Source organism: Aotus nancymaae, unplaced genomic scaffold (genome assembly GCF_030222135.1).
Source record: "Aotus nancymaae isolate 86718 unplaced genomic scaffold, 86718_ANA_hifiasm-v0.15.2.pri h1tg000033l, whole genome shotgun sequence".
Classification (NCBI taxonomy): Eukaryota; Metazoa; Chordata; class Mammalia; order Primates; family Aotidae; genus Aotus; species Aotus nancymaae.
In genome coordinates, this window is record NW_026988447.1 from 47,818,905 (window position 1) to 47,845,437 (window position 26,533).

General features: G+C 35.3%; 1 protein-coding gene across 3 annotated transcripts in view; it reads right to left on the minus strand.

The window, feature by feature from the left end:
• LOC105731347 (N-deacetylase and N-sulfotransferase 3) overlaps positions 1–26,533 on the minus strand; it is a 200,706-nt gene that overhangs the window by 94,566 nt on the left and 79,607 nt on the right. For all 3 annotated transcript variants that reach the window (XM_012473042.2, XM_012473040.2, XM_012473043.2), the window contains exons 5-6: positions 12,635–12,820; positions 7,208–7,336 (exon numbers count right to left, since the gene is read on the minus strand). In XM_012473042.2, coding sequence (XP_012328465.2) covers positions 7,208–7,336; positions 12,635–12,820 — 315 coding nt within the window. The remainder of the gene's footprint in view (positions 1–7,207; positions 7,337–12,634; positions 12,821–26,533) is intronic.

The window sequence follows — 26,533 nt, forward strand, 5'->3', positions numbered from 1 at the left end:
GATTGCTGTGGGAACCTATCAAAGGATTAAACAAAGAATAACATAATATTCATTTCTCAAACTTAATGTCTATTTTCTTACATTTTAAGATAATATTCCAAAAACTTGGAAGTTTATCATATTCCTATTTTTCTTAATTATGGAGATCAAAACGACTTAATCATGCTTTCTTCTGGTTTTCTTAATCTCACAGTGACAAGTAATTACAGTAAGTTCTCACTTAATGTTATTGGTAGGTTCTCAGAAACTACAAGTATAAACAAAATGACATCTAACAAAACCAATTTTATCATTGGCAAAATAATCTAAACCAGGACTAATTTCCTATGACATATTTCTGTTCCTCAAAATATCACCCAACTTCTAAATAGGAACCAAAGCACTTTAAACATTGAAATAAATGTGAGCTCTACATACGTTTAAGAAAGATTAATAAAAGCAAGTAAGATAATCATTTACCCAGTTATTCCAGTTTAGGATTGCTTGGGGCCAGAGCCTATCCTGACAGTTCACAGTACAAGGCAAGAACCAACCCTGGATGATATGCTATTCCATCACAATATAGACAGGAAAATTAACCTGATAGGCACATCTTTGGGCTGTAGGAAGAAACCAGAGTACCAGGAGAAAACCCACATAGACATGGGGAGAATGTGCAAACTCCACACAGATCGGCCCTGGATGGGAATTGATTTTTTCTTTATCAACATTGTAACTAAATGATATTAAATGAAATAACATTATTCAAGGACCTGCTGTATATAACACCACAGTTAGTGATGTAGAACATTAATAATAGAAAAATAGCACTTATATGGAGGATAGCAAAGAAATAAAATGTTTTGGCTTTATAAATTTAAAAGTCTTATCATTTTATAAGTAACATCAATACAATGTATTGGTTTAAGATAAAAAGAGCATAGTTCTTTATTTGTAGTTCTTTTAAAGTACACTAGACATTTTGCCTTAACTGCTACTGCTTCTTACAGCTTTTCTCAAAAGCACTAATACTTTGCTTTTTAACCCTACATGGAGATGGTTTGCTTTTCTTAAACAACAGCCTGGCGTGTTAAACTACTCACACATTTTCCCAGTACCAGGTCACTGAGTCATATTAAGAAGGAATGTGCAGAAACAGTGTGTTGTAGTGGGTGAAGTGGTGAACTAAGAGTCAGGAAGAAGAGAGTTGTGGTCAAAATACTATATAAGTGACCTGCAGAGAGCTAAATAATCTGTTTGGAATTCTAGTTCTCCACTAAAAATTAGGAGATTGATAGATAACCTTCATGGTCTTTTCCAGTTTAATAGTCCTTTGTTGTGTGTCAGGTAAATTTCATTATCACTTGCAAAAACCTGCTAAAGATTTAGGGCCATCTAAACATTTTCTGAATTCTAAATTTTATTTACTTGCAAGCAGAGAATCTGCCAGATGCAGTTTTATTAAAACTAGGCTTGTTATTAACATTTAGATTTACCTTAAAGCAAGACATGTCCCTGAAATATAACTCCTCATGCATTTAGTCAATCATTAAAATACATTTAGTAAACTCTTATTAGATTCAAACATTGATCTAGACACAATGGAAAGCACAAAGACGAAACACAAGCAGATTACCTCTGTAATAAGAATGCCCCATTATACAGTGGAACAGATGCACACACAAGTAATCGCACTGTGTGGGAGGTGTTAGGCAACATATGAGACATAGGACTTACAGATACAGAACAATTGGAACTGAGTAAATAGAAATTCTATTCCTGATATACCAATAACACAAAATAATTCCATTTTATATACATCACTATTAGATAATCATTTTCAATGTAGCATTTATTGTGTAACTCTGCGTGTGTTGGGTCTCTGTGTGTGTGCATGTGTTTGAAGTTTTTGGTTGTAACACTAATAGGTGTTCACTGTAGATATTATATAAAAATTAGAGGAAGATGGCCGGGCGCGGTGGCTCACGCCTGTAATCCCAGCACTTAGGGAGGCCGAGGCGGGTGGATCACGAGGTCAAGAGATCGAGACCATCCTGGTCAACATGGTGAAACCCCGTCTCTACTAAAAATACAAAAAATTAGCTGGGCATGGTGGCGTGTGCCTGTAATCCCAGCTACTCAGGAGGCTGAGGCAGGAGAATTGCCTGAACCCAGGAGGCGGAGGTTGCGATGAGCCGAGATCGCGCCATTGCCCTCCAGCCTGGGCAACAAGAGCGAAACTCCGTCTCAAAAAAAAAAAAAAAAAAAAAAAAATTAGAGGAAGATAATGGAAATCATCTTCAGTCATGTGATCTAGGATGACTACTGCTAATATTCTGCTCAGTTCTTTCTAGTGTATTTCCATATTCATATCTCAATTTCTTGTAATTTACTTTTCCCATTGAGTAGATCATAAATATTTCCCAAGTCATTAAAATAACTGTTATTATTTTAGACAGAGTCTTGCTCTGTTGCCCAGGCTGGAGTGCAGTGGCATGATCTCAGCTCACTGCAACCTCTGCCTCCTTGGTTCAAGCGATTCTCCTGCCTCAGCCTCCTGAGTAGCTGGGATTACAGGTGTGCACCACCATGCCTGGCTAATTTTTGTATTTTTAGTAGAGACGTGGTTTCACCATGTTGGCCAGGCTGGTCACAAACTCCTGACCTCAGGTGATCCACCCATCTCGGCCTCCCAAAGTGCTGGAATTACAGGTTTGAGCCACCATGCCCAGCCAAAATTATTATACATGTTTTTAAATGCCTGAATGTATTTTATTACATTGTATATGTTATTACATAGTGTATTTTATTATATAATGTATTATATTACATAAGGGTGAACATAATTTATTTTGCTACTGGCCATTCCCCCTCTCCCTTTCGGACATTTAAGTTCATTTATTCGTTTATAAAATATTTTTTAAGCACCTTATAATACCAGAACTCTTCCTAGTGTTGAGGTTTAGAGTAAACAAAACACAAGTTGTAAATGTCCTATAGGAGCTTGCATTCCAAGGGAGTATGGAGCAATACAGATAATAAAATGATAAAATTAATTGGTCCCACCCAAGAGAACTACTTATTCTACTCAGACTTTACAAGCTTCAAAATGAATCTTTTGAGCCTCTCCAAAGAGGTTCAGTTTACTCCCAAATCTATGGGATTGGCTAGAGACCAATTATTGCATTTTCCTAAGATAGGTGGAACTGGAAACTTGTTAAAATGGACACTGTAGTCTTACTAATTCCTTTGTATAAGTATATATGCCATAAACTACATAGTGTTCTATTTATTGAGGGCAGATGCAGTCATTGCCAATTAATTCTTTTGTTATCTTCATAAGTTTTAGTTGTTAGTACCCTTCTACATATTATTTTATATAAGTAAAGTCAATAGACTCTCACAATTTTTGAAAATATATATGAGTACTCTGTAGGATTGTACATTGATCAAGAATATTTATATCTGGGTATACTACATGTTTGTGTAGAAATTTCATGCCTATGTATAGCTAACAGTGACTCTGGGGTACTTCCAGTGGCTCTCTCCCGTGGTATATCATGAGGTAACTCTCATTACCATCCTGAATCAACAACCACTTCGAGGTCTGTTTCTGACTGACAGGCTCCAAAACCTGATTCAGCACACTTGCAGAGGCAGTCAGTTTTTCTGAGGCAGAATCAAATTAGCAAAAGCTCATGAAACTGATAAATAAAAACAGGATACCTTCTATTAGTTTAAAATGTGTAATTGTAAATTAGAGAGGAACTGAAATACTCTACAATTGATGTCTATACAGTTAGAGGGCTCTTTCCAGGGGGTCTGGTTACATTGATCGATTAAAATAAAACTTGTAAAATTATATTGCAAATTATTCTCCCAAAGAGTACAAGTTTTTATGATTAACATATTTTTCTCCTATAGAAGGAGCTACATGAGAAAGTAAACCATAATGAGGAAGTCATCGGTTGGGTTTAGAATCAGAAAGATTATAATTAGAAAAATTGAAATCTTAATGGTTCCAGGCTCAGATAGCCTGCTGGATCTGAACCTCAAAGTCTATTCATCAAAACCCCTGCACCCAACCTACATGAGAGGTGTCCAGGCCTATGACTTTGGAAAGGCTCATTTAGAGATGACCAAGGTTTTCTCTACCCTAGACAGTACTAATGTTTATCTTTGTAATTCTCTATTTTGTTAAATTCACTTGATTTATACTTCTTTCTTGCACAATAACAAATATTTTGGTAACATTAGAACATTTAAGGCCAGAGAGTTATTCTGTTTAAGGAGTTTTTACCTTTTCTGTGATCTTTCCAGTTTAATTCTGAGGGGCACCTTATTGTATTCATCTCTCACCCCAGTACTGGTAAGTTATTAGAGCACCTTGATATTATGTTGACATATGGGAAAAAAATTAAAACCCTCATTAACTAAAGTCCTGTTTATATTTCTGTTTTCAGCTCAAATGTATTTGAATGTATTTAAGTGCCATGTTTCTAATACACATCTATCTTTTTGTAGTAAATGATAACCTCACTTGGCATTCTCAGAAAATGGCATTTCTAATTGAGGCCTGGGGTATTACACTTACAATAGCTATTTTTCATATCCACTATAATTACAATTCATGACTTTCCTGCAGCTAATGTATACTTTGATTCTATCAAGGTTTTCTCATTTTCATTCTGGCCTAATAAAAAATGTCATCTGTTAAATTACTGGCATGCCTTACTGCACCTGAATCTTCCTTAGTTTCAATACAAACTTTATCCAGGCACTTAATTTCAGGATGGAGAATTCATGAGAAGCATGCCACTACTCCTTACTCTGTTCTCCAAGGCCACATCACTAACTAATGATAACAGTTTTCCCTCTGGCTAGATGTAGGCTAAATCCATATGTGGGCTTCTTAACCTCTTGTCTCCAGGTGAGTAGAATTGCTTCCAACATTAGAGTTGGTGTGCCAGATAAAGTTAGCTTTGAATTCCTTATCTGTCTTGTGGTATCTGACAAGATTTATTTTGAGTCTAGGTATTTTTTCTGAAAGTAATTGTCTACTGAAAGTTTTCGGAATCAGGAAAGAACAAGTTTTGTGCAGCTTCCCCTGTCTCCCCTGCTACTTTTATTCCTATGAACCTCCTCATCAAGACATAAAATTGCCAAATATCATTGATAAAGGCCTGAAAAATAGTGAGGTTTGTTAAAGAATTTGCTCAGTTAGTCCAATTAATGTCCAAAATTAACATAAACTTTAAGGTTTTTAAAATTTAAGACATAATTCAGTTTTTAATTAATGAAAAATGTAATATTTCTTATCACAAATGGGTAAAATTTTTAGTATAAATCCATTGTACATGAATGATTTAACTTTGAATTTCTTCGATGCTAAATGAAACTCATTTGGTTTAGAAATTCAGAGATAAAATACTATTGTGAACTTTTAAGAAGTTCATGATTTGGAATACTATGCAGCCATAAAAAAGGATGAGTTCATGTCCTTTGCAGGGACATGGATGAAACTGGAAACCATCATTCTCAGCAAACTAACACAAGAACAGAAAACCAAACACCACATGTTATTACTCATAAGTGGGAGTTGAACAGTGAGAACACATGGACACAGGGGAACATCACACACTGGGGGCTGTTTGGGGGTGAAGGGCTAGGGGAGGGATAGCATTAGGAGAAATACCTAATATAGATGACAGGTTGGTGGATGCAGCCAACCACCACGGCATGTGTATACCTATGTAACAAATCTGCATGTTCTGCACCTGTACCCCAGAACTTAAAAGTACAATAAAAAAGTTCATGATTATTTGTTAATACTCCTGTTGCTCTATGATGAAAGTAAATATGAAACATCAGAATTTTACAGATGACATATTAAAGTGCTTACAATTATTGGTGAAAATGTTGGCATTTTAAGAGTGTTTTAACTGCTTCTTCAGTTCATAACCAGGCATTGGTTTAACTCTTTTTGCCTTGTATATTCCTGTACTGACTGAATTGAGAAAAAAGAAAAGAAAGCTGTATAAGGACATTCAAAATACTTCCATTTGTGAAAATAGCTAAGTTAGAAGAGTCATATTATTTCTAATGTTCAAACCAGAGTTTTGGTAATTTTGGGATCTGAAGGTTGATAAATTTCCAGAAGTCCAAATATCACACTACTTCAAACTATCCCTATTTTTGAATATACAAGCAGGATTTGTCCAAAGATGAGTTACTCTTTCTTCTATCTCATTTTCTAGAAGTTAAAAAATAGGTATAGTGTATCAATACAAGTAGAATTGAATACAATAAATTTCCTTGAATACAAGTAGATGCACTATCTGCAATTTTATTTGCAGGGACTATAAAACTAAGATCAAGAGAGGGGTTTTGCAAATTTTATTCAATTTATCCCTATCTTATCCAACTTTTTTACTGATAAAATTTTTTACATTTGGACATAATTCTTTTTTTTATCTTGAATATTGTCAATGCCAGGAGCAAACCCATACATCATCTGATAAATAAACTTAGCTTTATTTTTTATGTTAGTGATTTTCAGAAGGGAAATAAAATTCCTTCTTTCCCTTGTGTAGCTTACTTCAATTTGTTCTTTCTCTACACAACTTTCTAATACTTGCCTCAAGCATAAATATATGCAAATGGTTCATTCATTGTGGATCTGACACACAGGTATGAGAAGTAAAAGACTTGCACATTAAATAGGCCTGCTCTGCTTCAGCCTATAACCTAACAAGATGAGATCTAACATGAAGGAGAAAATATGACTCTATTTGCTTACCTTATTCCTTTACCATTTCGCTTCTACATTAACTTTAAATAGTAAGATAAAAAGAATAATAGAGGTAATTGTTGCCTAAATGAAAACAAATAAACAAACAAACAAAAAACAATTGGTTCTCAGTGGAAATAGAGTTTTACAGGTGAAAAATTTTGTTCTCCATAAAAGCTTCTGATCACTTTCCAACGCAGAGGAGGATCTGCTGGAGCACTTCCCTGGTTCTGCCATGAATTCCTCATGTTACTGCCACTTGTAGAATTGGTTTGTCCCCATTTCTAGATGGGGTTCCATTTAGTTTTTACTACCGTTTCGAAGCTAGAACTTCATATTGGCTTGGCAAATGACTGCCCAATCCCTAGCCTCTTTGCCAGGGTAATTTTTGCCAGCCCTATCATTTTTCACTATTTATTTGGAGAATAAAGTACTTACAGGGTTGAGGATGACAGTGAAGAAAAGTTCTCCTCCTTGGATACTTTTATCCAGCTCTTTAGGACCCCCTGGATATTCTTTGTAGAAAATGGTGTGAGTGAAAAGCCCACAGGTTTGTCTTGGGAGAACCTGAAGGAAAAATGAAAAAAGTAAGGAAAAAGCTTTTTTCAGTCAATTTGTTGAAACTTAGCTTTTTGCTCATGGAAGATGATGCACAAGGTAGTGACATTATTCAGGTCTAACTAGGGCCTGGACAATCTATCATACTCTAGGCAAGAGAGGGTGATGTTAATATGGAAGGAAGAGTGAAGAAAGTTGAAGAAATATTTTAAAACTAAAATAGGTATTGTGTTATTTTAGCCACTTGTTTGTTTTAAATATCAAAGTAAGTCTATTAAGAAGCCTAGTAGGTTCCAGCATCTTAAAGAGATCTTTTTTAAGAGATTAAAAAAAAGAAGTGAAAATGAGACTTTAAAAGTATTGGATTGTCTATGGCATATTGTAATCCTAATAGGCAAGAATTTTAAGAATAAAATTCTGCCATAAAATGCAATAAAAATTCTGCCAAATTCTGTCATGCATTAGAAAATGAAGTTGATTATCAACTCAATATGCTTCTTAGGGAATGACATTTTAAATTAGAATGAATATTTGAGAAGCAAATCACAGTATCTGTTCTCGTTCGAAAGGACTACTGCAGGCTATAGTAATTGCCTCAGACTGTAAATGTGAAGCCTGCCAGTTCCAAGAGATTATCCACTTAGTTTGTTACTTTTAGAAAGTGTAACAACAACATGATAAAAGGTCATTTAGCAAAAGGTCTTCTCTTCATCATTTGTATATAAGAGCTATTATCTGCTTCAATTATATATACTTGTGATAAGTTTTTTTGAATTTTTACAGCCTTTTGCAATTATAAAAGAAGGTGTAAATTAAAGCTGTGCAAGATGGTAAAGCCTTAAGCTAAATATTTTCCAATGACTTCATGGTGACCTGTGTTTGTCACTATACATTTGAAGTAGCAGAACATTAATAAGTATACTTCAGAGAGCTTCAGATGTTACAGAATCATATACAGGCAGGTCCTTCTGGTTATTGTCCTAAGCAAATCAATCTTGATGTTTTCTGTCTTGACTCTTAAAGCATATTTGGTTCAGTAAGTACTTTCAAAATATTACCTGTCCAAGACTTCTTATATTTTGCAACCCTCTGGAAATATACTAGTTTTTTTAAAAAACTTGAATGTATGTTAAAATTAATTTTAATCTAGCTCTTGGACAGTACAATATTGGTTATATAATACAATCTATTATATAATCTAGTCCTTGGACAGACAGTTCAATCAACATATCACCTATTACTGAATAAATCAAAACTGTATATATCCTATTTATTTTGGTAAGTTGGTAGAAGTTATATCCTTAGAAGCTATTTGGTCTTAATAAAATAGTTAAAAAAATCTGTTTAAAGCACAGAATATTATCTCTGATGTTTAAAGGCATTATGTATCCTCATAATGCTATCTATACACACAAAAAAAGCTAAATGCAAACACATTTTAACAGAATTAAATATATTTTCTAACAGTTATTATAAATGTCACATTTGGAAATTAAAAATGAAATTTTGAAAATGGAAAGCATTTGGAACAAATAAATGCTTTATATAGCATTTATGCATTTATTTAACAAATATTTATTCTAAACTCTATGCTAGCCCACAGAACAGAGTTAGTTCCATGCTAGTGGAACTAGCTATGGACTCTGTTAATCTGTTGCATGGAGTTAGTTTTATGCTAGAATGCTAGATGTATGTGCTAGTTTCATGCCAGTCCATGTGAGAGAACAGATAAAGATATGTTTTCTACTCTTAAAGAATTTAAACTATATCGGGGTAATGAGAAAGACCTCAAAGCTAAATAATAAAATGCTCACGTGTTAAATACCAAGTAAATGTTACATTTTAAAAGTGTATGACTATGACTGAATCACTTCTAGGGTTCAGTTTGAATCTCTTGCTTGGAAGATTATAGAATATATAAAGAGCCATCCTTTCGACTTGATTGCCTAGCTGATTCTGTGCAAAATGAAGAGACAAGTGAAAAGATATTTGAGTTTTGTCTGTCTCTCAAATTCTTTGAATTTCAGTGCAGTGAAGAGGAAGTGGCAGGTCTTCCCTGCAACTCCAGGAGCACTACTGCTGAGGGTATGAGCCCCATCGAGGGCCCTGGGGGAGTCAGTGGACTACCATTGGGGGCTATGGAGATAATCAGGAGTGTTAAAAGGGTCATATTCCAGTGCCTTGCTCCTTAAATGCAGTGGCACCAAATGATGAGCATGCTCCTTGAAACAGCTTTCTTGTGCTACAGAAAGGATGAGAAACGTTTTTAGGTATTCTGCTGTGGACAGGCCCCCTAGACTTGGTTCTGGGAATGTAACAACATCAAATTCAAACTTTGAGATGCCAGTGAACCCCTGGAAACTTTATTGCTGCTGAAAATAACTGAGAGTTGATTATGAAAGCCATGATCAACAAGAATCTTGGCCAATGGGAACTGAAGCCAACATCTGTACCTAAGGCTCATTCATGAGCAACTGCCAACAAATGCTTCTGGGGAATACCAATAAAGACCACTTAGATGGTTTTCAGCAGGATTAATAGTAGTCTCTACCAATGGGCATTTCCATTAAAAACAGTAAGTAGATAGGATGTGTAGTCTAATTTCTTAGAGTCTCTGGCTAATATGGTTAGAGTTTGTGTCCTCACCCAAATCTCATCTTAAATTATAATCCCCATTATACGCATGTGTCAATGGAGAGACCAGGTGGAGGTAACTGAATCATGGGAGTAGTATCCCACACGCTGTTCTTGTGATAGTGAGTTCTCATGAGATCTGATGATTTTATAAGAGGTCTTCCCCATCCATTTGGCACTTCTTCTTCCTGCTGCCTTGTGAGGAAGGTGCTTTGCTTCCCCTTTGCCTTCTGCCTGTAAGTTTCCTGAGGTCTGCCCAGCCATGCTGAATGGTGAATCAATTAAACCTCTTTCCTTTATAAATCACCCCAGTCTTGGGTATTTCCTCATAGCAATGTGAGAATGGACTAATACACTGGTTCTTTCTAGAGAGTCATGTTCAACAACCAGAAATTAGAGTAGAGAGTGCTGGTTTTCCATCAGGTCCTGACTGAAGGAAATTAAAATGGCTCAGTTGAAAATGCAGTAAAACTGGAGGTCCAGAGACTTTGGTTAGGGCTCAAACACCTTAAAGTGTAATTGGTGTTTATGTTCCTGATGAAAACACAAAATGATGTGTTACAGGAATTCAGAGGAGAATACGATCCCTGTAGGTATGAGTTAGGTATTAAGTTGCTATATACTAAGGTTTTCTTTCAATTATTTAAGATATGGGACTTAATATTGAAGAATAAAGGTTATAGAAATAGGTAGAGAGTGGCCAGAAAGTCTCTCAAGGTGGAAAGAATGACACCGGCATGGTAACAGCAATACTATTATGGGGTTTGGTTGGAGTGAGTGTATTTCAGCTACAGGGAATAGGAAATAGAAAGGTAGACAGACCAGATGTTTTTCAGGTCCCTGAAGGTTACATTAGTGGGTATGGAAGCAATTGGAACTGATCAAGGTTAGAAAGGCCAGGATGAAGGCAGCATTTTAGAAAGATTAAAAGGTTGGCACTGTCTATGGGATAGACTGCAGTGAGGGCGTGGATGAAAGCTGTAAATAGAGAAAGTAGAAAGCAGCACCAGAGTTAACACATGAAAGTCAAGGAAGTAGATTAAGATGGTGGCAGTGGCAAAGGAAATAAAAAGGATATAAAGAAATTATTGATGAAATGTAGACACTGATTAGAAGTGCTGGGGGGGATAGAATGATATTCAAATTACAGAACTGAATTAAAGATAATAGCACAATTGATAGCTGGTTTAAAAGGAAAATAATGAAGTCTTTTGAGTTGGATTTGGAAATGGATCATCAAAAAAATGTTGCTCTCTTCTCATACAACAAAATAAGAATGTGATCTAAAGTTTAGTCTTTAGTTCCCTTTTTCTAGATGCATTCTCTTCCCAGGAAGGCATATTGGCTCCTGTGGTCTCTACTTGCTTCTCTATTTGGGTGGCTCCTAGCCCTGTTTTCTCTCTCTTATTGTGTAATCAACTGTCTGCTGAATATTTCCCATTTGGAAACTCTCATCTAAGAGCCCACAAGCCAAATATAGAAAGTTTCCACAGATTGCTGCAAAAGTGGGCCCACAGTGACAGTTCCATCAAAACAGGAAATCTATTAGAGCCTCAATTACCTGCAAAATTCATGCATTTGTAATATAGATAAAATGTGTTTTTAGGAGAAATGGAAAATATAACCCAGGTCTTCTAAACTCCCTCTGGTCAGAATGCTAGCAGCTTGAGCCACTGTAAGTTCTTTTTCAGTACAAAGGAAGGGTAGATTGGGATAAAATGTGGACATAATGTCCCTGTCTAGCATTTACAACAGTTTTTATTGAGGGAAAAGTCAAGATGGGAGATGATCTAAGTTATATGTCTATCCACTCTGTAATTCTTGCAGACATTGAAAAACTGTCTGAAAAGAAGTCAGTTATAACCTAATTCTAGAGGGTAGACATCTCTTTAGACTTATCAGTTCAACAGAGTGTTACCATGGCTCATCACATAGTGTTCTTCTGTGGTGTTTCTTCCCAGTGTGTGATTCTAAATTAGAAGGCCCATTCCTAGCTATCCTAGTACTTTCTTTGGATTTCTGATTTGGGAATAAATTAGGATTTAATTGCTTACTTTTGGGAGGTAGTAGCATATTTTGACAATATACATTTACTAAAATTGTAAAAAGCAAAACAGAGAAGCCCAGATAGAGTTAAATGGTGTTTGCAAATGATTTAATTAACATCACCTGTCATTTTTACTCTATATTATTATATGTTAATGGTTATTCAGGGCCTCACATGTGGCTTCTGGCTGCAAATGGTTGAGTTCTTTTTTAGTCTGACTTGGTAAACAGAAGAACACAGTTTGACTGGCTTGTCAAAGAGCAGCATGGTTAATATAGACAGAGTTGATGTTAGTTTTTCATACTGAATAACATTTTGAAGAAATGATGTCTACTAAAAATTATCTGCAAGTTAAATGTAATTTTTTTTTAGTATTTTAACATCAGTGCCTGCGTACCAGTGGTAATGTCAGTAAAAAAAACTTTTCCAGTTATATTTGAAGAATTGAAAAGAAGTGATTTTAATTAAAACATTTTCAGCTTAGATATGACAAATATGCTTCCTGGAGCATGGAGCTTCTCCTACAGTTATGTTTCTAACATTTGCTTTTCTCTAACATTTTCTTACATGAGGAATGTAAATCTGGCAGAATTAGTTGTACCCTATGCATACCGGAGGAAGCTCACCATGATGTTTTTGTGGATAAAACCCCTCCGGTATCTAGCTGGTTTCAGATGTGGATATTCTTCAGTGCTGGTGATTTTAATATTCCAGACCTTCTTCCAGGCCTCATAAAGCTGAACATGTACAGGGTAGACGCCGGAATGGTGAGGGGCCACGGCGTAGCCCATGTCCGTAGGAATGCCATGCTCCTAAGACCAAGCAGATGTTAATTAGAATGTGTAAAGATTTATCTTGATCCTATTGGTACCTCAGGAGTTTCAAATGTACTATAAATATATATGTTTAAATGCATCATTACTTAATTGTGTGGTAAAATTAAAGTACCAACTATTAACACCTCTAGACGTCATGAAGCCTGGTAGCCATTCCACCAGTCTCTACATTGATGCATCTGTGTTTGAGGGACGGTGAGACAGAACTAGTGATTTTAATGAATAATTTGAAATAGCCTCTATTTTGCACATCCTTGTCATAACCACCTGTTTTCCCATTGCCCACAACATCGACAAACTAAATGTTAGACACTTATTAAAAACAAAACTAAGCATTTCCCACAAAACGAAGCCAGTATTTATTAGAGGAACACATTCCAAATTCACTAGGCTGCTGACAAGATTTTATTTTGTCTGCTGTATAGTTTCTACCAAGTTTGCCACATTTCCGACCAGTAGTAACAATGCTCCCTCCCTTAGGTGAAGCACACACTTTTGATCGAATAATGTGGTAAAATTCTGTAGAGTAACTTTTTTTTGAAGTAAAAGCCCCTATTGTGAAAGTTGAAAGTACTGACATAGCCAAATTTTCTGGACACTTAGTTGATTTGAAGTCAAGCTCTTGTACATTAAAATGACTCCAGTTAAAAAAAAAAAGGGATAGAGGAAAATTACACAGAACACAAAATGAAATGTGTCCTTTAGAAACAGACCACCCATGGCTTCTGTAAGTGACATATATTTTTTTCTCCAAAATTACTTTTTATTTTCTGATTATATTTTTCAATTGCTTGAAAAAAGTTTTTGAAAATTCCACTAAGATAGGTTTTTTAAATTAACAACTGTCTTCATGCCAAATAACAATTTCACATGCACAGAATCATAGTATCAGGCTGCTGAATGAATTAAATTGCAGAAATATGCAGCCAGTTGGTATGGAAATGTTAGAGATATGGTTAGCTTTTTTTTTTAAATCTAAATAATAATAGGAGGGGAAGAAAGTATATGAAGTGCCTGAATGTAGAAGGAAACCAGCTTGCCAGTGGTTTCCATTACCTAAATACTTGTTCAGATTCCTTCGTATGGCATAAAAGACCCTCAAAATTTGGTCCCAACCTACTTATATGGCCTCATCTCCTATCAGCACTCATTCCCCCCAATTTCTGATTTCCTTCATGTCATTGCTGTTTACTGTACCCACTGTCCTCCTCAATTGGAATGCCCTTTTCTTATCTTGTAAACTCTGTTTATTGCTGAAAACTCAGCAGTTGGCTGTACTTGAGGATGCCAAAAATGGGAGCCACTACATTACTGCTGTGAGAAAGAGAATGGGTGGCATTGGAGGTAAAGTGGACCATTCCTGTGTTTCTGAAGGGTAAGAGGGAAGTTTTAAATTCTTCATTTTATTTGAATCCTTTGTAGACATTGCCATAACCACATAACCATCATATTCAGAACTCCACTAAAAGTTGAATTGAAATATTTCATTGCTTTTTTCCTAGTTTTAAAAACTCAAACTAAAGTAATTTCTTTCCCACTAAACATCACTTATCAACACATAATTTGTGTTCATCTAAAGTGGCTGAAGGCTAGGGAAATGGTGATAAAGACCAGATGAAGAAAAATGAATTTCAATCACAAACACTAAAAAATGAATAATTATAGATTAACAACTTTAAAAAAATGTGATGTAGTAACTATTATTTCTATAGTGGTGGTGAAATAGTATTCTTTTATTTTGAATTTCAACTTTTAGATTCAGGGGTGCATGTGCAGGCTTGTTACATGGAAATATTGTGTGGTGATGAGGAGGTTCACAGCTTTTTGAAGAGTATGGGAAGAAGCAAGGAAGAAATTCACAATGACAGGAGTTATGTTATAAAATTCAGGTATCTGCAAATTTATAAGAAATTATGCTGTTAAAAAGCTCAAGTAATTTTAAATACTTGTGAGTAGTCAGCTGTGTCTTTGGGACCCACACAGCACAACACGATGGCCCAGCACAGCAGAGACATTTCCCTTATTTTGAATTTAAAAATATTTGGCAACCAATGTCTATACAGTTTTTACTTTTTTTCTCCCTAGATTTAACACTAAAGATCTACTGTGATTTTTTAATTAATTAATTAATTTATTGAGACTGGATCTCACTCTGTTGCCCAGGCTGGAGTACAGTGGTGGTGAATATAGCTTACTGCAGCCTTGTCCTCCTGGGCGCAAGCAATCCTTCCATAGTGTTAGGACTACAAGTTTACACCAGCACACCCAACTAAAGGGGGTTTTTAGTTTCATCTTTTATTTGTGTGCTGGTGCAGTGCAGTGTGGCATAGAAGCAGAAAACATCGTTTCTGGAATCAGACATATCTGGCTGTTCATGCTGTCATTTATCAACTGCATGGCCTTTGGCAAACAACCTATGAGCTCTAAGCCTTCTTTCCTGTTTTCTAAAATGCTAATAATAAGGGCATTAACTCAAAGGGGTTCAGAGGTAGTTTTGAAAGGCAGTTAGTATAGTTCTGGAAACATGACACACATTTAATGAATTTTTAAAATTATTGTTGTCATTACTACCCTGCTTCTATTATTTTTATATGCTATGATTCTACCACTCAACTATAATGTGGAAATTATGAAACTACTGGGCCACTTTTTTTCCAATAAGAGAGACAGACTGTCTTTTCTACTTTCCCTGTAGATTTTGGGATTCTCTTTCATGAGGCTACTGTGGTGAACTCTGACTACTATCTCAGTACTCCTTCCTAAGCCTGCTTCCCTTCTGATTCCTCCAAATATGCTCAGCCACTGCCATGTGGTTCCAGCTTGTGAGTCATTACAGTTAGTAGGAGGCCTCTTTTAAATTCATTTTAGAAAAAAACAACATAAATTTGCTTCCAAATTTGCATTCATCACCAGAGAGAACACCTGAAATGTTACCGTATAGAAAAGTTTGGGCTAAGATTGCAGGTGGTGTGATCTGGAAGGCAGGCGATCATGTTTTAAAAGGTTTAGCCATCATGCTAATATTTCGGCTGATTACTTCCTCTGTACTGTTTAATTTGAGATTAAGCAAATATTATTTTATAAACTGCAGCAAAAAGTCTACCTTAAAAGTTAATTCTAATTATTCTTTTCATTAATCCTTGATTGAAAGTAGCATCTTAGATCCAGGAACTATATGTCAAAATTTTTCTAGTGGAGGATATGGGTCAAAAACACTGAGGAATATGGCTATGTAACTATAAAATATAATTAAATACTTGGAACACAAGTGGAATTAATAATCTTAATAGTTGAATTCATGATCTCCACATCTCAGCCCTACCAGATACTCTCTTTCTCCAGGGTTTCTCCATATTATTAAATGACATCATCAACCATCAACAAACAAGTTGTTGTGTTGAAAGATAGAGTTTTGACACCTCCTGTTTCTTCTTTCCTAAATCTAGTCCATGGTCACATCCTATCAGTACTATCTCTGGTATACATCTTAAGTTTAGCTACTTTTCTTCAGTTCTATCATTATCATCACTCTAGTCAAATGCACCATCTTATCCCATTGCCTTGTGGCATAGTCCCATTTTCTCTCTTGCTTCCTTCCAATCCATTCCCTACAAGGTAATATTTAAAAGATATAAATATGATTATGTGACTGCCTACTCAAAATCCTTTCCTGATTTCCCTTTGCACTTAAATTACAAAACTCTTAGCATGATCACAAGCACCGCATATGATCCTTGCTTCTCTATCTAGCCTCAACTTGCACCACTCTCCATCCTTCACTGAATTTTAGTCACGTGAACCTTTCCCTGAAACTCACCAAGCACTTTTCTACCTCAGCATCTTCCTATATATAGTTTCTTAGCCTGAAACGTTTCTACTCCAAATCTTCACCTGGATAAATCTTAATTTATTCTTTCACATCTTCAGAGAAGACTTTGCTGACAAGTTCCTTTAAATGAAGTCGATATTAAGACTTCTCTTAGTAGCTTTCCTTGGTTTTACATAGTACACAGCACAGTTTGTAAGCATAGAAAAGATATTTATATAATATCTCTCTTTTTCATTAAACTATAAACTTCATGAAATTTAGGCTCCGTTTTATCCACTGCAATATGCTCAGTGTCTTTCCAATAGCAAGTACTCAACAAATATTAGTGAAAAAGTACATGATCTGATTCTGATTACCTCCCTCTCATTTCAGTGTTCACTCTCTCAATTATCTTTGTTACACTGCCTGTTTGGCTCAAGAATAAACACATGGTAACTCTCAGGGAAATTTTAATATCTGTGTAAATAATACTTGAAAGTACTTTTGAGACTGTAGTTAAAAATTATGAGGGCAGAGCAGGATGGCAGAATAGAAGCCTACACCATTTGTGCCCCTTGCAGAAAGACCAAATTTTAACAACTACCTGAACAGAAAAGTGCTGTTTAGAAAAAGCAAAAATTAGGTGAGCAATCATAGTACCTCATTTTATCTTCATAGAAGTTAATGAAAATGGCATCGAGGAGGGTTGGAGACAGTCTTGAATCATCAGTGCCACCTTTCCCCTATCCCTTGGCAGTGGCCATGCAGTACAGAGGGTCTATGTACTTGGGGGAGGGAGAGCCCAGTGACTGGGGGACTTTACATTGAACTCAGTGCTACCCTGTCATAGCAGAAAGCAAAGCCATGCTGGGTTCAGCCGGTGTCCACACATGGAGCATTTGGACTAGACTTATCCAAGGGGAATTCACGTATCTCATCAGTTAGAGCTCGAGTTTCTTGTCAAGTCTTGCCACATGGGCCAACATGCTCTAAGGTCCTAGATACACTTGAAGGACAGTCCAGCACACAAGGACTGCAATTCCTAGGCAACTCCTAGTTCTGGATTGGGCTTAGAGCCAGTAGACTAGGGTAGGTGTGACTGAGGTAGACACTAGTCTGAGCAGCTAAAGGGTTACTTGTGCCACTCCTCCCCCAATCCCAGACAGTGCAACTCACAGCATTGAAAGCGTCTTCTTCCTTCTGTTTAAGGGGAGGAGGGCAAAGAGCATAGAGGACATTGTCTTGCATCTTGGATACTGGCTCAGCCACAGTAGGAAAGTGCACCAGACAGAGTCATGAGGCCCCCTTTCAGGCCCTAGCTCCTGAAGAACATTTCTTGACACACTCTGGGACAAAAGAGAACCCACTGTCCTGAAGAGAAAGATCTAGTCTTGGAAGGATTCATCACCTGATGATTAAAGAGCCCTTGGGCCTGAATAACCATCAGTGATAGCCATGGTGTATGCTGCGAGCCTTGGGCACTGGGACGCAATGACTACATGTGCACCTTGGCACACTCCCAGCAGTGGTGACTATGATGAAAGACTCCTGTTTGAGAAAAGTATAGGGAAAAGTAAAGGGAACTTTTTCTTGCACCTCATATATGAGCTTGGCCATAGTGGGGTAGAGCAACAAGCAGGCTCTTGGGGTCTCTGAGTTCAGGCCTAGGCTCTTGAACAGCATTTCTGGACCTTTCCTGGGTCAGAGGGAAGCCCACTGCCCAGAGTGTGAATCCCAGCCTGGCAGCATTCATCATAAGCTGAAAGAAGAGCCCTTGGGCTTAAGTGAACATCACTGGTGGCTTGGCAGAACCCTGCCATGGGCTGCTGTGGTGGTACTCAGAGGGAAAGGCTCTTTTCCCTGTGGAAAGGGGAAGGAAAAGTAGGAAGTACTTTATAGTATGGTTTGAGTATCAACTTATCCACAGTAGCATAGAACATCAAATTTCTAATATTTTTCACTCTAATCCTTGGCTCCCAGCCAGCAACTCTGGACATGTCTGGGGCCTGGAGGAACTTGCTGCTCTGAAGGGAAGGACACAAACCTTGCTGGCTTTGCCACCTGCTGATTGTAGTGGCCTAGGGTCTTGAGTGAACATAGGTGGCAGCCAGGTACTGGTTAAAGTGGGCATTGGACAAGACTCAACGCTGTGCTGACTGAGTCTTTAGGTCTGACCCAGTGCAGTCCCAGTTGTGGTGGCCACAGGGGTGCTTGCATCATCATAACCCCAGTTCCAGGCAGCTCAGCACAGAGAAAGGGACTCTGTTTATTTGGGAAAAAGTAAGGAAGATGAACAAGAATTTCTGCCTAATAAGCCATAGCCTTCTTTTAGATCTTCTTCAAGACCACCAAGATGATACCTCTATGAGTCTGCAAGAACTACAGTGACATTGGGCTTGGGGACCAAGCACCTTTGAATATCTGAAAAGCCTTCTCAAGGACACGTACAAACAAGCCCAGACTGCAAAGGCTATAATAAAGACCTAACTTTTCTGTGCCCAGACACAGATGAAAATCTACAAGCATCAAGATGATCCAGGAAAACAACCTCACCAAGTGAACTAAATAAGGCACCAGGGATCAATCCTGGAGAAATAAGGATGTGTGACCTTTCAGACAGAGAACTCAAAACAGTCATTTTTGAGGAAAGACAAATTCAAGATGAACACAGATATGGAATTCAGTAATCTATTAGATAAATTTTGAAAGAGATTGAAATAATGAGAATCACACAGAAATTCTAGACTTGAAAAATGCAATTGACATACTGAAGAATGCTTCAGAGTCATTTAATAGCAGAATTGATCAAGCAAAAGAAAGAATCTGTGAGCTTGAAGACAGCCTATTAGAAAACACACTGTCAGAAGAGACCAAAAAAAAAAAAAAACCCCAAAAAAAACCCAAGAACAATATAGCACATATATAAGATCTAGAAAATAGCCTCCAAAGGGCAAATCTCAGAGATACTGGCTTTAAAAAAGAGATAGAGAAACAGATAGGGGTAAAAAGTTTATTCAAAGGAATAATAACAGAACCTCCCAAACCTGGAGATCAACATTCAAGTACAAGAAGGTTGTGGAACACCAAGCAGATTAACTCAAAGAAGATTACCTCAAGACATCTAATAATCAAACTCCCGAAAGTCAAGGACAAAGACAATATCCTAAATGCAACAAGAAAAATAACAAATAACATACAATGGAGCTTCAGTACATCTGGCAGCAGACTTTTCAGTGGAACCCTGACAGGCCAAGAGAGGGTGGCAAGACATATTGAAAGTGCTGAAGGAAAAGAACTTTATTGCTAAAATAGTATATCTGGTGGAAATATTCCTCAAGCATGAAGGAGAAATAAAGACTTTCACAGACAAACAAAAACTGAGGGATTTCATCAACACCAGACCTGTCTTATAAGAAATGCTAAAGGGAGTTTTCCAATCTGAAAGAAAATAATATTAATGAGCAAGAGGAGATCATCTGAAGGTAAAAATACTGGTACACTGGTAATAGTAGGCACACAGAGAAACACAGAATATAATAACACTGCAATGGTGGTATATAAACTACTCTTAAGTAGAAAGACTAAATGATGAATCAATCAAAAGTAATACTACAAAAAATTTTCAAGACATAGTTCAACAAGACATAAGGAACAACAAAAAATTAAAAAGTGAGAGGATTAAAGTGTAGAGTTATTATTAGTTTTCTTTTTGTGTGTTTGTTTATGCAATCAGTGTTGTCATCAGTTTAAAATAAATAGTATTTGCTAGTCTCATGATAACGTCAAATCAAAAAACACAACAGAAACACAAAAAATAAAAAGCAAGAAATTAAAGCATACCACAAGACAAAATTACTTTCACTAGAAGGAAGACAGAAAGGAAGAAAAGAAGAAAGAAAAACCCAAGACCAACCAGAAAACAAATAACAAAATGACAGGAGTAAGTTTCTACAAATAAATAATAACACTGAATGTAAGTGAACTAAACTCTCTGATCAAAAGACACAGAGTGGCCAAATGGATGAAAATACAACGTCCTATGATCTGTTGCCTACAATAAACACACTTCACCATACTATAAAGATACACAAAGACTGAAAATAGGGATGTAAAAAGATATTCCATGTCAACTGAATTAAAAAATGAACAGGAGTAGTATATAGGACAAAATATATTTGAAATCAAACACTATAAGAAGGGACAAAGAAGATCACTATATAATGATAAAGGAGTCAACTCAGTAATAGCATAAAACAATTTTAAATATATATGTACCCAACTCTTGGGCACCCAGCTATATAAAGAAAATATTAGTGGCTAAAGAGAGATAGACTCCAATACAATAATAGTTGGAGATTTCAACACTCCACTTTCAACACTGGACAGATGTCCCAGAGAGAAACTCAACAAAAAATATTGGACTTAACACAATACACCAAATGAATCTAGTACATATTTATAGAACATTTCAACTAAAGGCTACAGAATACACATTCTTTTTCTCAGCACATAGATCATTTTCAAGGATAGACCATATGTTAGGTCATAAAACAAGTCTTAAAACATTTATAAAAATCAAAACAATATCAAGCACCTTCTCTGGCAACAATGGAATAAAACTAGAAATCAACAATGAGAGGAATTTTGGATACTATACAAATTCAAAGGAAACTAAATAATATGTTCTTCAATGGTCAGTGGGTCAATGACAAAATTAAGATGGAAACTGAAAAATTTTTTGGAAAATAAATTCTAATGAAAAAGAAACATACCAAAGCTTATGGGACAGAACAAAAGCAGTACTAAGAGGAAAGGTTATGGCTACAAGTGCCTACATAAAAAACAAACAAAAAACCTTTAAATAACCTAACAATACATCTTAAAGAACTATAAAAAAGCAAACTGAACCCAAAGTAATAGAAGAAAAGAAATAATAAAGATCAAAGCAGAAATAAATAAAATTGAAGTAAAAAAATACAAAAAAGTCAATGAAACAAAGGTTTTTTTCTAAGATAAACAAAATCAGCAAAAGTGGCCAGATTAACAAGAAAAAAAATGGGTGAGGACCCAAATAAATAAAATCAGATATGAAAAAGCAAACACTATAACTCATACTGCAGAAATTCAAAGGATCAATAGTGGCTACCTTGAGCAACTATATGCTAATAAATTGGAAAATTTACAGGAAATGAATGAGTAACTAGGCACATAAAACCTACTAAAACTGAACCATGAAGAAATCCAAAACTTGAAAGGACCAATAACAAGTAATGAGATTGAAGACATAATAAAATGTCTTCCAGTAAAGAAACACCCAGGACTTGATGGTTTTACTGCTGATTTCTACCAAACATTTAAAGAAGAACAAACAGAAATCCTACTAAAACTATTCTAAAAAATAGAGGAGGAGAAAATTCTTTCAAATTCATTCTATGATGCTGGTATTATACTGATATCAAAACCAGATAAAAATACATCAAAAGAAAAGAAAAAAAAAAACTACAGGCCAATATCTCTGATAAATATTGATGCAGAAATTTTCAATAAAATACAAACAAAACCAATACCACATTAAAAAGATCAATTATGACTAAGTGACATTTATCCTTGGGTTGCAAAGATTGTTCAGTATACAAATCAATCAGTATGATACATCATATCAACAGAATGAAAGACAAAAATCTTAGGATCATTTCAATTCATGCTGAAAAAGCATCTGATAAAATTGAACATCCCTTTGTGATAAAAACCCTCAGCAAACTTGTTATAGAAGGTACATACCTCATCATAATAAAAGCCATCTATGACAGACCCACGGCTGGATTCATACTAAATTGGGAAAAACTGAAAGGCTATCCTCTAAGATCTGGAAGACAACAAGAATGCCTGCTGTCACTACTGTTATTCAACATAGCACTGAAAGTCCTAGCTATATAGCAATCAGAAAAGAGAAAGAAATGAAGGGCATTCCAATTGGAAAGGAAGCAATTAAATTACCCTTATTTCCAAATGATATAATCTTATATTTGGAAAAACCTAAAGACTCCACCAAAAAATTATTAGAACTGATAAACAAATTCAGTAAAGTTTAAGATACAAGGTCAACATTCAAAAACCAGTAGCATTTCTATATGCCAGTGGTGAACAATGTGAAAAAGAAGTCAAAATGTAATCTTATTTATAGTAGCCACAAATAAAATTAAATACCTAGGAATTATCCAAAAAGTTAAAGATCTCTACAATGAAAATTGTAAAACACTGATGAAAGAAATTAAAGAGGACACCAAAAAAATTAAAAGATATTCCATGTTCATGGATGAGAAGAAATATTATTAAAATGTCCATACTAAACAAAGCAATCTATAAATTCAATAAAACCTTTATGAAAATACCAGTGACATTTTTCATGAAATATATAGTATAACCCAAAACTTTATATGGAACCACAGAAGATCCAGAATAGCCAAAGCTATCGTGGACAAAAGAAACAAAACTAGAGGAATCATATTACCTGATTTCAAATTATACTATGGAGTTATAGTATGGAAGACAGAATGCTACTGGCATACAAACTGATACCATAGACCAATGGAATAGAAAAGAGAACCCAGAAACAAATTCATACTCCTACAGTGAATTCATTTTTGACAAGGTGCCAAGAACATACATTGGAGAAAGGACAATCTCTTCAATAAATGCTTCTTGAAAAACTAGATCTGAACCCCTATCTCTTGCTATATACAAAAATCAAATCAAAATAGATTAAAAACTTAAATATATGACCTCAAACTATGAAACTACTCTAAGCAAACTATGAAACTACTCTAAGAAAACATTGGGAAACTCTCCAAGACATTGGTCTGGGCAAAAATTTCTTGGGTAACACCCCATAAGCATAGGCAACCAACAAAAAAATGGACAAATGGGATTGCATCAAATTAAAATGACTCTACATAGCAAAAGAAACAATCTACAAAGTGAAGAGACAACCCACAGAATGGGAGAAAATGTTTGCAAAGTACCCATCTGACAAGGGATTAATAACGAGACTATATAAGAAATTTAAACAACTCTATAGGAAAAAAAAATTAGTACTCTGAATAAAAAATGGGCAAAGGGCTTGAATAGACATTTCTCAAAAGAATACATACAAATGGCAAACAGGCATTTTAAAAGGTGCTCAACATCACTGATCATCAGAGAAATGCAAATAAAAACTACAGTGAGACATCATCTAACCCCACTTAAAATGACTTTTCTCCAAAACGACAGGCAATAACAAATGCTGGAAAAGATGTGGAGAAAAGAAAACTCTCATGTGCTTTTGGTGGGAATGTAAATTAGTACACCCACTATGGAGAACAGTTTGGAGATTTCTCAAAAAACTAAAAATAGAACTACCATATGATCCAGCAATCCCTCTGCTGAGTATATATCCAAAAGCAAAGAAATCAGTATATCAAAGATATCTGCACTCTCATGTTTGTTGCAGCACTGTTTACAATAGCCAATATTTGGAAGGTATATAATGATATATATATACATACATATATACAGGTATATATACATATATATGGGTATATATACATATACAAACATACTGTATATATATATGTATACATACATACATACACACACATATATATGTATATACCTACATACATACAGTATAATAGTACACAATGGTGCACTATTCAGCCATAAAAAACAATGGAATTCAGTTATCTGCAACAATATAGATGGAACTAAAGGTCATTATGTTACGTGAAATAAGCCAGACACAGAAAGACAAACATCACATGTTCTCACTTATTTGTGGTATGTAAAACTCCAAACAATTGAACACATGGAGATAGGGAGTAAAAGGATGGATACCAGAAGCTGGGTAGGATAGTGGATGTTGGAGGGGAGGTGGGCCTGATTAATGAGTACAAAATATAATTAGGAAGCATGAATAACATGTAGTATTTGAAAGCACAACAGGATGATTATAGTCAAAATTATATAATTGTACATTTAAATATAACTAAAGGAGTATAATTGGATTGTTCATAACACTAAGGATAAATGCTTGGGGGGGTGGATATTCCATTTTTCATGATATGATTATTATACACTGCATGCCTCTATCAAATATTTCATGTATCCCATAAATATATACCCCTACTGAGTACCCACAATAATTAAAAATTAAAGAAAATTATTGTTCCAGTGAAGACTTTATTTCAATAAATTCATATATTTGTTATATAAAGTTAAAAATTACAAGATTTTCCTAAATTATGCATTGAAATATTTCCAAATAGACAATGTGAAAATAATATAATTTTGTCAAGCAAAAAGTAATGCTGTAGTCTTTGGAACAATTTCCCCAAGAACTAAAAAAAGAAACAAACAGCATTCAGATATTTGAGAAATACAGTTAGCCTCATTACTGAAGAAGATTGTTTATTACTGTCTTTAATGATATGTCTTTATTTAGATTCTTGCTAGTGATTAAGAATGTTGCTTAACTTTTAGTTTTTGTCTCTATTTCAAGTTCTCTCTAAACAGAAAAACCTTTGTAATTTTCATTAATGACTAGACTTATTGCCTGTTTCCATATTTTGCAGATTAGTAAATATGCAAAGTAATTTATGGAAAACCCTACCGTGATAGGAAATCAAACATTCTGTGTGCTACAGTGAAAAAAGAGTCCCAAGCTTCATTACAGTATAATTTGGAAATACTTCAAAATGCTTTTCTGTAGTTCATTTTGGTTGGAATGTCCCATTTCCTCAGTATACAGAAGTTCATGCTTTGGTTAACTATCTCATAGTATTGAGAATTTACATACATAATTTACATGGGTTGAAGATAAAGTTTCCTTATATTTACATTTGATAGCATATTTTGAAGTTGATTTTAGAACAACATTTTTTCCCCTAGAGTTTCAAAGGGTCTTTGTTAAAAACTATGGCTTTTGGGGGAAAAAAACCGTGTCTTCCTTAAAAACTGTGGCTATTTGAGATGTTATTTAACAAAGAAAAGAATACATTTTTTTCTAGATGGTAGGAGCATAATTCTGACCACCTTCTGCCTCCTTCTGTTTAGAAAATCAAATTAGCACCTTTTAAGATGTAAGGCACTTGTGTGAGTGCAGGCATACACATGCGTGTGCACAGACACACAGATATATATGAAAAAAATAAATATATGAAACTATTTCCTTGAATTTGTGAAGCATTTTCAAGCTTCTAAGGATGATTCATTTTCCTAAGGTAAAACTGATGGGCCACACACACAATTCAGCTTGTAAGAACCTGTGGAACCTCTGGCACCTGTGGAAGGAGTCCTGTAGTAGCTGCAATCACTGAGAGAAAGTAAGGAATGGTGTGGCTCTTGGCAAAGTGGCCCAATTATGTAAAATTGCTATTCAAAGGAAGCTGACTGTCTTCTTAGCCTACAACAGAATAATGCAAGTCAGGATCATTAGGTTAGGGAATTTAGGTTGGATATTTCATGCAAAGATTATTAAGTATTAGACTATGTTCCTGTGATAAATGATAATTCTGGTATGGTTTGAAATGAAAAATCTTGAACTGACTAATTACATTAGCATAGGAATCTGATTTTTCAATTTTCTAAAAAAATTTTAAAATAAAGAAGTTGTGCAAGTAGTCACTAAAGTCCAGGTTTATAATTCTGTGTTTCTTTGACATAATCTTTGTGGTTTTAGAAATGATTTTATATTCAGATGCTAAATATGAAAGTACTATTTTTAATCCATGAACAAATCTTAAACTCCCATGTACAATTTTATTTCTACATACTTAAGGATGTAATAATCTTCTAAAATATGATAGGCACAGTTACATAAATCTGGTTAATATTTATAGATT